The 15,148-nt window shown below is 32.1% G+C and overlaps 2 protein-coding genes across 2 annotated transcripts; one reads left to right on the top strand and one right to left on the bottom strand.

Moving 5' to 3' along the window:
* Positions 1 to 1,554: 1,554 nt before the first annotated feature.
* On the top strand, positions 1,555 to 5,300 carry LOC134279496 (uncharacterized). The gene is made up of 3 exons (XM_062761903.1): positions 1,555 to 1,713; positions 2,146 to 2,286; positions 3,717 to 5,300. The coding sequence occupies exons 1-3, from the start codon at positions 1,641 to 1,643 to the stop codon at positions 3,923 to 3,925; spliced, it is 423 nt and encodes a 140-aa protein (XP_062617887.1). The 5' UTR covers positions 1,555 to 1,640; the 3' UTR covers positions 3,926 to 5,300.
* A 497-nt stretch (positions 5,301 to 5,797) lies between these two features.
* Positions 5,798 to 11,954, bottom strand: LOC134279481 (glycoprotein-N-acetylgalactosamine 3-beta-galactosyltransferase 1-like). Its single transcript, XM_062761890.1, has 4 exons — positions 11,441 to 11,954; positions 11,099 to 11,158; positions 8,172 to 8,836; positions 5,798 to 6,736 (listed from the first exon to the last, which is right to left on the bottom strand). The coding sequence occupies exons 1-4, from the start codon at positions 11,547 to 11,549 to the stop codon at positions 6,578 to 6,580; spliced, it is 993 nt and encodes a 330-aa protein (XP_062617874.1). The 5' UTR covers positions 11,550 to 11,954; the 3' UTR covers positions 5,798 to 6,577.
* Between the last annotated feature and the right edge of the window lie 3,194 nt (positions 11,955 to 15,148).

The following is a 15,148-nucleotide window of genomic DNA, read 5'->3' as shown; positions in this document are numbered from 1 at the left end:
AAAGTTAGGCCCAAAGTTTATTTTGTTTCCAAAAAAGGTCTAAAGGTACAAAATGTTGGTATGTAAAGAATTATCTGGTCAAATGGAAAACATGAGATATAAAAGTTCTGAAAGCAATATTTCAAAAGTTATGGACACGACACGTTACAAACGTAGGTTAAATTTCATTGTCAACAGGTAAATAATGATTTTGTCACAAGGAATAAGTGAAATATACGAGGCGCCATTTTGGTATTTACTGGCAAAAGGTGAAATCACCTATTCGAAATAGTGATATCACCTATTCAGATTTTGAATAGATGATATCACTATTATTCGAAATAGGTGATATGACCTATTCGAATAGGTGATATCACCCTTTGCAAGTAAATACAAAAATGACGCCTCATAGAAATATGAAAGTCTAATAGAGCGAACCATTCAAAAGTTATGGATGAGGTTCAAGTTTTTGCGGACAAACTACTGTACCTTATATGTTTCAGGCAATACATGGTCTTCTCTTAGGTTTTGGCAATTTCAATGAGTGCCTTAAAATTTAGATATGAAAATGATATATGCACGAATGTTCCCCTTAATATATGCACGTAGCATCATGGCAGTATTTTTTTTTTTATCCACACTTAACCTTTTACTAGTAACAAATACAAAGACTTGTGGTCCCCTACTTTGGGTGTCTTTCTGGGTAAGATTTCATTATTTATGGCACAATGCATCAAATATGAACGCCCTATCATATGTCATTCAAAAGTAATCAACAAAGTCAAAATTCATAGTGTATTTAGAAAGGTCTTGTCACAGGTGATACACATGTGTAGTATGAAAATCATATCTGTTCAAATTAAAAAAAATGACCAAAGTTAAAGTTTTTTTGACAGACAAACTGACAAACAAATTTAATGTGATTAAATGTCCCCTCGCTTTTGCGAAAGCGGGGGAAAATATGAAAATTGAGAGGCTGCATGATGAACACTCGATCCACACACACATTTTGTCGCAGTATAATTGATTAAATGTTATGTAGTAATGTATGAAAAACTGTTATTGAAAGAAATTCGTGGACCCCCCCCCCCCTCCCCTCCTTTCTTATTTTCCTCTTCATTTTTTTCGTTCGGGTAAGTTGTTTTTTTCTTTGGTTGCCCCCTTTCAATTACGCCATATTATATAATTTCCCCCCCGGGGGGGGGGGGGGGCTGCATGTGGATTTATTCATACTTTGAAGATTTAGCTGTTTTATATGCATTTCCAATAAACAGAGCTGTCCTTGATTTGAATGGACTAATTGTGACTACATTCAGATTTTGGTATCGGTTGAATTCATGCATAGCAACTTTTTTTCCTTGATCCGCGCCTTTCAAATGATTGACATATTTCATAATTAAAAAAAAAATCTTGATCAAATTGAGAAATAGATAGCATTTTTTCTAATTACGTTTTCTGAATGCTATGTTTCGTATTAAAAATGATATTTCTGTGAAAGATTATCAAAATATCAATAATTTTAACCCCCATCGGACAAATAGCGATCACTCCCCCAAAATCCCCCCTTTGGGACCCCTATTCACGCTGATGCGGAAACGCAATCCATACAGCGAGAAGCATCTCACTAACATTCGTAAGCAGTTTTCGTATTAACTTACAAAATGGACGTCAAGAATATGCAGTTTTTCTTAATTGCGTTAGTGACTTTGTGTCTGACATTCTTACTTCAAAAAAGTGAGTACATTTTACATTTCACACAGTCACGGAAAAATGTATTATCCAGTTTGAAAATTTTATGTCTGTTCTTGGTACATTTTGCCCCAAAAATACAGCACGTGCATTTCACGACCTCTATGAAGGATACAATGTGTCGGAGAATGGGGATTAGGGGGAAATCGATTTTTATCTAAATGATGAGACAAAGAATGTAATCCAACTTAATGCGTTGTTATCTGTTCTTTGATGTCGAAGATAATACGAACATTCTTCACTGATATAATTTGAAACAATATCATGCTATTGTTCTCATGTGAAGCTTTAAAAAATTTTGAATTCAAAATAAAAGAATTTTATCCCAACATCAAGATAAAGTTGTTTTAAAAATTACAACGCAATATGGGTCAATAATATACATGTATTCTTAAGCTAACTTTTGTTTATTTGCAGCAAGTGCGATTGAATGTTTTGAATGCAACTCATTATACCAGGCGCAATGCAAGGATTCCCCTGGGTCACTTATGTCGAATCCACAATATTATAAAAACTGCTCATCTGATAGCTATAGATGTAGGAAGATTCAACAAGAGGGTAAGATACGATTTCCTACTTTGTGAATCATGGCCAGTGTGTATATGTGTTTGTATTAATCTCTATCAATCGTGAAATTTTAAACTTCCGGACATTTACTCTATTTCGCAAGGCTAGTGAATTGTTAGAAACTCGTCATTTCAAATATGTTCGTATTTTTTTGACATGCTGAAATTAATTATAAGTTTGTAAACTTAAGGCCTCCTGTGCTACAACATACCCGGTAATCTAGAAGTGGTATAAATCATTTTGGCATTGATTCCCAAGACCCCAACATTTGAAACCATCATAATTTTACATGATTGTTTTCAAGTGGATTTTTTATTTTTAAAAGTTTATTCATGTAACTTTCAAAGCATCAAATGTACAGATTTTTAACGATTTTTCGCGATAAATTAAAAACTAAACTTTTTGGCACCATTAACAACTGCCTCCTTCGTAAAAACAGAACTATAATATTTTCTCTTTTAGCAAAAATAGACAAATGCTTCTTCAATAAAATGAAAGTCACATGCACATGTAAAGGGAAATCTAAATGTGTACTCCGGAGTTTGCAATAAATGTTCTGGGGTTTCTTATTTACAGTTTCTATATAGTCTTTAGAGTATGAATTTCCATGGACATAAATTGTGCTCCTTTTAAACCTTCCTCTTGTACTTGTATGAAGCAGAATTTATTAAATATTTTTTGCATGAGAAGAAGAATACGATTGAAAATATTCAAACTTGTCCTGTTGTTAATTTGAAAACAGATTATATTAATTGCCACCTGGTAAATTCAAATTTACAAGATGACGTTTAGATAGCTGTACATTAATGATTTTATTTAATTGGTCGAAAGTATTCATCTTTATTTATGTAAATTATCATTACCTCATTAAAGTATGCTCATTTTTTCTCCTGCTATTGGGATGTTTTATGAATATAGACGTGATAGACAAATAAAAAAATTATATTGCATATCATATGATATACATGTATCCTATGGAACCAATTCGACATCCCAGTTATGTAGCAATTGCATTATCAGGTGCATATATACCGGTATATATATTGTGTCGTTATGTTATAACCAATACGGTATGCAAGGTTATGATTCTAAAATTAAAACCTTGGCAGGTCACTGACAAATAAGTTGACGGTACAAGGATTTTAACAGCCTCATTTGAAGTCACTATATCTCAAAAATGGGGTATCAACTTCTGTGGTAGTTACTTTTTCAAATACAAAAGGTTACATTGACTAGCATGTTTCATACATCATGTACATGCAATTACAAGTGGTTGTTTGAGGAATGCCCGGGTATCAACGAAAGCTGGAAACGTAAAATTATTGGCGATGTCTCTGAGTGAAAAATTCTCGAACGGGACTTAAAATAACATAAAATCAATCAGTCAATTAATTACTGTAAAACTTTACTTTTTCTTTCAGTTGACAAGGATGAAGTTAGAATTATACGCCAGTGTGCCATTAAAAATCATACTGAACTCGGTTGTTTCGAGAGAGCGGGTACCTACAAGATCAAAATGTTCTACTGCGAGTGCGAAGGTGACGGGTGTAATTCAGCGCCTCACGTGACAGTTTCCATAGCAACAGTCATCAGTTTCGTGACAGGACTTTTATTGTGCATGGTTTTATAGAAAGAACTTTTTTCTGACACTTTAAATAAGCGTAAGTAATTGTAGAATAAAAGGTGCCTCTTTTGAACAAATGATTTGTATGTGTGCATGCTTCTGAAAATGGATTTCCATTTCATTTTTATGAACATTTGCTGTAAATCAGTTATATTTCGCGGGAATTTTTTTTTCTTAGAGACAAAGGAAACAAATATTTTTGAAAGATGTCAAACAGAATTTCCTGTACTATTGCAACATTTGATATTGAGACAGCATTGAATGAAAGTTTAGAAAAATAAAGTTCTCGCGAAAAAAAATGTGATTAACAGTACACAGTACTTAGTGTTTTTTTGATGCAAATTAAGCATAACGGATTGATGTCGTATTTTGATTCCTTGTAAACTCACAATTTTGTACATATTTCTGCGATCTTTCGCAATTTACATGCTTTGATGTGGTAACATAATTTTGCATCTATGTGAAAGAAGTAATAAAGTTTATAATGGACACTTTACATAATGATACGATTGTACAGCATTTTAGTTCAAAGATCAACAAGTGACTAAGAGGTAACTGTTTGAAGAATACATACTACATATTCACTGTATTCTCTACATTACTTTTTGTTTTGCATAATCAAATTTTTTTATTGTTACAAATTTTATGAGTTATTTAGTTGTTTGTATAATGTGTCTACACCATTTTCACAAAATTTATCAAACACGCTATTGACGCTACCCATAGGTTATTATCCAATATCCATTCCTTTCCTCTTCAAAGGGGGTCGAAAGGGATAGAAACAAAAATTTTCAACTTAAAACAAAAAGTATCAAATAAGTAAGGTGTCCACCCCTTTCTCTCATTTATTTGATTGCACAAATAATTAACACAATCGCTCTAATCTTTAACATTCTTTTAAAATTGTGTCTTTCATGTACGATAGAAAACCACAACTGTTTTCCTAATGTTTCTTTTAACTTTATAATTTTCGGGATATACGCATTTTTACAAAGCAATTTTGCATTTGAAATGTGTTCTTTAAGGAAATAAAATGTATAATGCATGTACCATCGTGTAAAGTAGCTCGATTTTTATTCTCAGTCATTTGTATATACTACGTAAAAACAACAAGAAATCAACAAATTGTCATCATTTTTTCTCAACGTTACAAGCTGCGATAGGAGGCAACAAATAAAATTGTCACAAACATCATGTGGTTGTTAGATTTATGATGAGCTGACATTTATTTTAATTTTTAAAAGAATTATTCGTCAAGAATATGATTTAAAAGCAATGCAAAACACGAAGGTCTTCTGTAGAATTCACTTTGTATATTTCAAAAATAGTGTTTTTATAAGATTAGTGCACCTTTTTTGCAATAAATAATGACTGGTTTTGATAGCAGTTTCATTTGTTTATTCAACTTTATTGGTATAATAGGTTTTGGGTGTAAATTTTTAATTTACTAGATAATTACAAATATTGTAAATTTTGTATTTACCTCCAGTAATTTCAAAATTTCCAACATAATATTTAAGAAAATACATGTACTAAAACCTGTCATGTTGTAGATGGGAATTTAAAATTGTACTAAATTTTGTACTTACTATCACCGGTAAATTTATAATTTATTAGATGAAATATAGGGAGATAAGAAACAATATCCAAGCTGAAAGTCCATGAAACAGTATAAAATAGGAGCAGAGCAAACGCGGACCTCCAAAACATCAGAGGTGGGATCAGGTGCCATGGAGGAGGGAGTATCCCATGTTGACCAATCACATCTGCTGTGTGCTCCTTGTCATGACAACTCCAAAATTAATACCGGCTGCAATTATATTTTCAAACTTAAAACAAAAAGAGAAAATAACTTTTCATTTTTGTTTTTTTAAAAAGTTTTATTGTAAAACAGGTAAAACAAAGAACAATTATAACAGCATATTGGAAACAAAAAAATATCAGTAAAAAGTATAAAAATGATTGATTGAAATTTGAAGTACTTTTAAACTGTATGATCAAGGCTTTTTTTAAAAACTATCCTCATATTTATCGATATGGCAATACTGATATGAACACAAATAATTATAGAAGAGATGTCTTCTTCCAAACAATCAATCTAAACATAACAATGTCCAATGGTCCAGATACGATCAACCGGAATCCCCGGGATCGTTCTTTTATTACAAAAGAATGCACCATCCTGTTGTTGATGTTTAGTATTTTACATTCTGTGAAAGACGTCATAAAAGCGATGTACATGTATATCAATCAAAGAATCCTATTCGAAACAAGTGAACAAGTTAGTACATTCGCTCTATGTAGATATCAAACTGTAAGGACTAGCCAGTATTTTTTTTTTCATTCATTAAAAAGAATTTTTTCCTACATGTAAAAAGTATTCAACACGAAAGTTAAAAAGATATGAAACAAAATATGTCAAATTTTGCCATATGTTTCGAACCCCACCGAGCTTTTCAAATGACAACGCGCTTTTCGAACCCCACCGAGCTTTGACGCTAGATTACCGACATTTTAAAGTGAAGTATTTTGATACTGAATATCAAGTAAAATGTTTTGGGACATGGAATCCCAAGATATTGAAGCTCTGCTCCGGTTTTAACAGAAATACTTTTATCTAGAAAATACACGAAAAATTGAATTTAAATAACAGCACGACTATTTGAAACTGGCCTCTTTGTTGAATGATCGTGTTTTGCGTACGTCCTGTATGATGCCGTACGGACGTAAGTGGTAAATTAGATAATCCATTACGTACATGTCGGGAGGCGACATGTAATGGAAAGATATACTGTAGTCACTACAGCATCCAAGGCCCTACAATAAAAAAATGAATAATAAATACATAAAATTATGATTTTAAGGATATTAAAATTTATGAAAATTATGAAAATTGCAAGTAATTCTTTTGAAAAACAAGGAAAATGTTAACTTTCTCATTTATATTTAAAAAAGAGAAAATCAAGATGAAAGACCACCTGGTCAATAATTATATATGTTAATACAAATTTGATGAACGATCTTGTTTGTCTAAACATGAATATATTTTGTTTCAAATTAGTATTTCTAAGGAATGTATAAAAAGTCAACATTTGATTTTGTTAAAAACTTCAAACTGAATTGTATTTGCATATATAGTTAAGATGCATTTGCAAAAAATAAGATATCTAGGAGAGAACTCAAATAAAACAAAAACTTCTAATTTTACATGGTGGTAGAAAATACAAAAAATTAAAACGAGCATTTGTTGCAAATGTTGTGTTTATACTCATCGTTAAATTCAAAACTTTCAGGTACAGTATATTTTATCATAACAGTATACAAGAAAACATTGATGTAACCATCAATTGTCGCCCAGGAAATAAATAAAGTAAACAATGGAAATGATTCTTGATCACCAAACCCCTTCGATATGTGTGAAAAAGGCATGCGTCTAAATGATGGAGACGATAGTCGAGAATATTTTGAAAACGTATAGTTGGATGAAAATCGAACGAAAACGATAATTATCCTTTTAAACTTTATCAATTCCTCAAGTAAATGTTGGCTGCATAAAATATAAATTGAAAGCAGACACATACATCACCTACATGTATAATTAAAAGTGTATTTCACTTTAAGAATATAAAACACGAACTGTGTAGAGTGCGTTTTTTATGCGATAAGTAAAATTCGATGCTCTATAAAAAAGGGACCTCTCGTTTTTTCGATAGTAAATGATAAGCAACTTTATATATTAAATATGAAAAACATACATATTTTACAGATTCACTTTATGAAAGTAAATATATTATTTATCTCGAAATTTATAAAGGGAAAGAACATTCTGATTAAAAATCTTGTTAATGTTCAGAAAACCGTTGATTTTGAATAACTTCTCCCACCCAATTCCCATACACCCAACACTTAAACTTATATGTATAGAGCAGCCCGGTCCTCCGGGCTGCAATAATTTACTTATTATATTGAAAATCAGAAATTAGTTTAAGCAATATAACATTACATTTACTAATGAAAATACACTAGAGATTTTTGAATTTATCAGGTGACAGTAAATACTTTGCAATACTCATGACGGTAACGTTTATATAAGAGTGCACTTGCTATATACATGTTAGTGCAGTTGTCATTGCAATAGAGTTTCAAACGTGAAATCTACAAGCGCCAACATAATCATTTTTGTTTCGCTCCGTTTAACAAACGATTTTAAAAACCTAAAAAATCATATTTACGAAACGTTTAATTCCTTTACCTTTTTAGGGTAACTTGCCGCGTTGTTGTAAAACCATTCAGGATATAGACCCCTTAAATGTGCACTCGGATTAAATGGATGAAAAGTCTCCTTCCCATAAATATCTAGCGAATCTCCTGCCTTGATGCCAAGATGTTGCATACATTTACCAATTTCTGCGTCTTCCGCCCCGCCATCTTGTCTACAGTTCACAGAGTCAGAGAGACCTTTAGTCACAAATTTCTTCAAGGCTTCCCTGCTTAAAATATACCCCGCCCCTCCACTGAAATACCCCTGTTCCACTATCACTTTAAACTTGTGCCCAAAATATTGCAAAGAATTTGGATCGTGATGAGAAAGAAAATATCGTAAATTCTCTACGATCATATAAGTATCATCGTCTGCTTTGAGAAACCAATCAAACTGGTCCCCATAATGTTCGTAGCAATAGCTAAACGCCTGTATTGTCTTTGCCGTTAAATGTTGTCGTCCCTCCGTTGTATTAAGGCCGATGGTCGGAAAGGAAGCGTTTGTTTCACTGCTGAAGAACAATGCTTTGTTACAGCGCTTTGCCCATGTATTTTTCACTGCGGTTGCTTTCGTATCCAAGTTTTGTGGTGACGTCATGATCCAGCATAAAATACGGACTTTCTTGGATAATCCAAGGGCTATGACTTCATTGACATCTGTACATTAAGAATACGTGAAAAATGAACTTTTTAAAAATATATTATACATTCATGCAATTGCAATATTAAACATTTCTTGATTGGGTTCGAGGGCAACATGTGTTTTGCAAGAACAAATGCCGAAGACAGTTTGGTCGGAAGGGTCAGAAGAAGCATCTTGCCTCACAGAAATGTATCTTGCACTGACTACCATGTTGTCGACAATTAATGACATAAAACTGATTCTACTGTGACTAAAAAAGTTGCTGCACTCCAATTAATATCTCATCCACAGGTCCGATTAAAATTTACTTCTCACTCAGAGGTCTTTTTTAACCAGTCAGAAGTAAAGAACAATATCTTTGTGAAACACTGATGCCCATATATGGCAGAATATGGCAAGTGTTGAAGTTTCTTAACTGTAAGTCAAACTTCAAGGTCAGAATCAAAAGATTATTTTTTCGCATTTATCCAAAGGAAGGTCTTGTCTCAAGGAATATATCGGTGAAATATGAAACATATGAAACATATGAAAGTGTTCAAAAGTTATAGCCAAAGTTAAAGATTTTCAAAATTGGGTCAAACTCTAAAATCAAGGTAAAAAATATTTATACTCATTGAAAGGTTTTGCCAATATTTATACTAATTGAAAGGTTTTGTCACAATGAATGCACATGTGAAGTTTGAAAGCTCAAGCAAAACTGTTCAAAAGTTATGACTCCAAGGTCAAGATATCAAAGGTGGTTCCAATAGAAAGGTCTTGTCACCTGTGAAATATGAATTGCATAGACCCAAACACTCAAAAGTTATGGGCAAAGTTTTTGTAGACAAACAGATAGACAGATGGACGGACGGACAGGGCAAAAACTATGTACTCCCGATCTTCAGGTATGTGGACCTAACGATACTAAATTTCCTACCGCTGGTAAAATTATAAAGCTACCGATGCTTAAATATTTGTTAGAATACGTTAAGCAATGTAAAATTAATGAATTTCAGTCATTTTATATATTTAGATTTATATATTCACATTTTCTTTATGATATTCATGTTTTCATTTTTTAAAATTTAATCTCGATTTATTCACGTAGTGAATATGTAATTTTTTAAAAGCATTTTGATCATTTTTCAATAATTCATAAGCAATTTACAGCCACATGTTTGTTTATTTTTATATTAGCTGCAGATTTGTACGTTATGGTTTTACATGTATATACATGTATTTGTCTTTGACCATAACGCTACAGATCCCGTAATGCAAAAAGGTGCAATTTACGGCGCAATATTTTTTGTGCACGTTTGGGGAGAATTTCTCCACTTTCCTGCATCGGTCAATTAACCACCTTTCACTCCCTAATTCTAGGCACATTAAGCTTATTCAACTAATCTGTATACTTTATCCATCTCCCAACCCTTTATAGTCGTCCCTACAAGTGATAAACTCGTTTGATTAAAATTACTTGTAGATTGCTGAAAATTCACTTCAAGCGAGTTTATTGCCTGTAGAGACAACTATAAATGGTTGGGAGGTGGATAAAATATACATATTGGCTACAGAATGTGTCTAGAATTAGGGAGTGAAAGGTAGTTAATTGATCGACGCTGGAAAGTGGAAAAAATTCTCCCCAAAAGTGCGCAAAAATATTGCGCCGTAAATTGCACCTTTTCTGCTTTACGGAATCTGTAGCGTTATGGTCAAAGACAAATATATAAAACCATAACGCTACAGATCTGCAGCTAATGTAAATAGTAATATTTGACAACTATCTGGAGGCGTTCATTTCAATATAAAGTAGTAAATTTGATTTATGGGAATCTTCAGAAAAGGCCAGTTAATTAATTTAATTATTATGCAGTGCCAAAAATGCAGTGATCATGATGTTAAAATATTTCACAGTTTTTTTCTCTTTCGATGTGCTTTATAAAATACAATATAGTCAGCAAATGCACATAAAATTTGTGTAGACCAGTTAATTAAACTAATTATAATGCAGAAAATAAGATGCATTGGTCATGAAATTTAAGTAAAATTCATTTTTAAACTTTAGTTAGCAAATTTATGCTCAACACGTGCAGTGAATTTCATATTGATGCAAGAAAAATTATTTCCTTTCTGCATTGTAAAATTGTTTGCCATCGCAAGGTACTATTGCATTCATAAATTATCGTCCAATATTCAAAAAATGGAAAAATGTATTTCATCATAGTTTTTTTTTTAAATACATGTGCTATAATTCTTTGAAGAATAATTTATCTTAAAACAAAAAAGATTTACTCTACCTGAATGTCTAAAGTGATCTATCTCAACTCTTCCACTAAAGTCAACTTCATACTCCGCATCTTTAAAGTAAATGCAAATATTTGTACGTATGAAAAATGTTTACATCATCTAAAAATAAGGTATTATTTATTTTCGTTTTTTTTTCTTCAATTTTTGAAAAAAATACATGAATAACAATTCACATAAAAAAAATCACCGAGTGGAAATTGAAGATTTCTAACACGATTATTTTATAAATTTATTCTTCATAAGCGTACATCAAATTACACATCAAATCATCTACAGTTAATTAATCAAATACGATAGAATATTTTGACCTGACATTTACATTGGACACCCACCTTTAGCAAGTCTTGAATACTTATCCAAAAACAATACACAAAAGCAAAAGGTAAAACATCCCCCAACAAACAAACTTCTCTGATGTCGTCTGGTCACAACGTTTAACATTTTTCAGAGTCCAGCAGGCGACAAAATTCTGCAAGTCACAGACTTATGCTACTTTCACACGTATATATCTTTTCTTTGAATTCATCAGTTATCAATTTCTTCTTTCGCGCATCTTGTCACATTTCGCAGTCTATTTCACGACTCTAACAACAAAAACTTAGAAGTACAAACTGGAAAAGAAAAAAAAATTTTTTGCACTATGCTTGTCATTTCTTCACAACTCCCAGAATCCAGGGGAAGAAATAACGGCGCGCAATATCCGTGACAGTACAGAAAAGATCATGCATACAAATGTATCTTCATGTGTTAACTCCAGTAGATTTGACTTGATTAGACAGGAATTATAGTTAATAATTAAAGTCACAGTTAGGTGAAACCAAACCGCAACTTATGATGCTACGCCTCTTGGAACGTATAAAGGAAGGTCTTTGGTTTGATTGACAAGGCTTAAATATTTCTAATTAGAGATTCAAACATAATTGTTAATGATAAATTATTTCAATTACGTTGCATTGATTTATTCTTTTATTACATAACTCATTTTTCGCAAACGGCAAACTTGAGAATAACAAGATGTGTTTGTGAAACATTGATGCCTAGTATAACAGCTTTTGGCGAAGGTTGAAGTTACTCAAATTCAAGTAAAACTGTAAGGTCAAGGGATGAAATATGTCGTAACTCAAAGAAAGGACTTGTTCTCAATTAATATAATTGTGTAATATAAAATCCAAGCACTAACCAATATAAAGTTATCGCCAAGATTGAAGTTTTTTAAATGCTGGTCAAACTCCAAAGTCAAAGTCTAAGGGTCAAATTTAAGTACCCAGGGAAAGTCTTTATAATTAAAAATACATGTAAAATCAAAGCCCTAGTACCAACTGTTTTAAGGTTATGGCTAAGGTTAAGGTTTTCAAAAGTAGGTCAAATTCATATGTCAAGATCAAAATTGTTGGTATCTAAAGGAAGGCCTTGGCACATGGAATGTGCCTGTGAAAAAAGAAGACCCATTTAGTAACTGTTTAAAAGTTATGCCCAAAGTTAAAGTTTTTAAAAAGTGGGTCAAACTCAAAATTCAAGGTCAAAATATTCCTGAAAAAAGGTCTTATTACAATGAATACACATGTGAAGTATCAAAGCCCTGGCACCAATTGTTCAAAAGTTATGGCCACGGTTAAAATTAGGTAATTTCTTCCAAAATTGGGTCAAAATCCTAGGTCAAATATGTTTCAAATATTTTGGCATATGTATGCCCTGTCAAAAGGAATATATATGTGAAATATGAGAGACATTGCTCAAACCTATCAAAAGTTTTTGATGACAAACACATGGACAAACAACAAGATAGACAGACGGACAGGCAAGACAAAAACTACCTCAGACTCTTCATAAAATATAGATTGCAACAGACACAAATTAAAATGCATATTATGAGGATCTCAACCCCTCCCAAATTACACTGGAGAAAATTTTGAAACTTTATATCTTTTTTCTTAATGGACATCAATTTTAGGCGTTTGGGATCCTGTTAAAGGTAGATTTTTTTGTAAGTAAGAGGTAAAAGAACTACAGCACATCTCCAACAACAAGAGAAAATGTCTACACTATACCAACGATACAATTATGTGTACAATGCATAAACACGGTCTCCTGAAGAAAACAACAGAGGTGGGATCTGATATCCGGTGGATTGGGACAATCACACCCGCCGTTAGTCCTATGTATTGATCAGGTACATGTAGAACATTCTGTAGTCAAAATTTTGTACAAAAAACCCCAAAACCTAAAAAAAGGCATAAAAGAAGTCAGTCAAATTACGACCCATTGATTATATATATATATGTATTTGCTAATAAGATTAATATAACGTAATGCTGACTTTAAACGATGACGTTGAAATCCCTGCAACAGCAACTTATGTGTGAGTAGCTTGCTTCGGTTTAAAAATTGATCGCATGCTCTCGAGTAGCGAATAAGTTTGGAGACATAAACGCCAAAAGCAGGTGATAGTGGAATATCACTTCATGAATAAGAAAAGCTGACGATGGACGATGGAAAAGATTAAGACATCTCGTCTGTCATAAAGTATTGTTGTTAGTTGTCCTTAGTCTTGTAAAACAACCAAATAGTAAAAGGATGTGGCAAAGCAGGCAAACTCTGTGGCGTTAAAATGAATCTAAAGATAAAAAGTTAAAAAAAAAATGAGACATTTAAACAAATTCCTAAATTTCTCTTAACACACTGTGAAACTTCTGTCCCAAAAAGGAAAGTGACCTTTTCAAAAAATCGGAACTATTACTTGTGTAGCAAGCAACAGGTTATCATAGGTACATGAATACAATTTTGTTTGTTAATTTTGTTGAAGAAATATCCCTTTTCCCTTTAAAGGGGCATAGATACAGTTTCAGTTAAATTTTCAAATTTTATTTTTCCACTTTTACAAATATTTAACTAGAGTCTTTCTAATGATCATCAAAAATTTAAACGTCAGATGTTGAGATACAAGACAGATTTACAGCTCCAAACCTTTGTTATGTAACCAAGGTCTGTGTCATGTTTCGTTTACATAGGTTAAAATGCTAATATATGTTCGTTCAAAGTAGATAATTTTAATACAAAGGTTTTCATTTTGTTATAGATATGATATTTTCTATATGTAAACAAAAACAAGGCACGAGCCTTGTTTACATTGTAAAGAACTTTAAGTTCTGTATCTCATTTGATAATCAACAAATGATGTTCAAATTTTTGCTAATCATTAAATGAGGCCTTAGGTAGGAATAGTAAACATTAAAATTGGTTTTAAAAATTCAGTGGAAACTGTGTCCATGCCCCTTTAACAGTACACGTAAAACCTGCTGTTGCATTGCTTTAACCGAGAACGATATTCCTCTGTCTGTGGTACTGTTTCAGATTCTGATCATGTATACAGACGGCTACTGCAAGACACACGTTGATTGGACCATTAATTTAATGCACTAGACACAGATTAACGGGCATATTATGGGGATCTAGTCCCAAAATAAATCACATTCTGCTGAAAGTTGCCTAAATGAAAAATTAAGAAAATAACTTTCTTACACTTTTTTCTAGACATTATGGACATTAATAATATAAGTATTTGGCTTCTGTTTCTGTGTTTAGTGAGGGTTAAAAGCATGAAATAATTTATAAAGTGCAGTCTCACAAATTATGAAAAAAAAGATTAATTCTGAAAATATTTACAAGTGTAGAATATTTAGGTAACCGTCTCTGTATTCAGTGACATTTTATGTCTGACAATTGTTTGCAACAAATCCTAGGAAACTGACAAATATTTGAATCAAACATACAGGAAAACTATACGTGATACCAAGGGTACTTTCTAGATACTAGCATTAGCATGGATTTCGATTTTAAAAAATCAAGTTGTGTGCAAAAAAATTAAAATTGTATCTTTACTAACCCATTTTCCTGATGGATTAAAATAGTATTTTGCTAGGAACTTGTTTCAAATGAAAATTTTCTGAAATAGAATAAAATTTATCATAGTAACACTTTACTAGCACCCACATTTAAAATAAGAAATATAATATTTATCAACTTTAACATTAAGGTGTTGG

The sequence above is a fragment of the Saccostrea cucullata genome, unplaced genomic scaffold (genome assembly GCF_032062105.1).
Source record: "Saccostrea cucullata isolate Sc308-1 unplaced genomic scaffold, CSIRO_AGI_Scuc_v1 ctg97, whole genome shotgun sequence".
Lineage (NCBI taxonomy): Eukaryota > Metazoa > Mollusca > Bivalvia > Ostreida > Ostreidae > Saccostrea > Saccostrea cuccullata.
The sequence above is the reverse complement of the archived record's forward strand: the minus strand, read 5'-3'. Positions and strand labels throughout refer to the sequence as shown.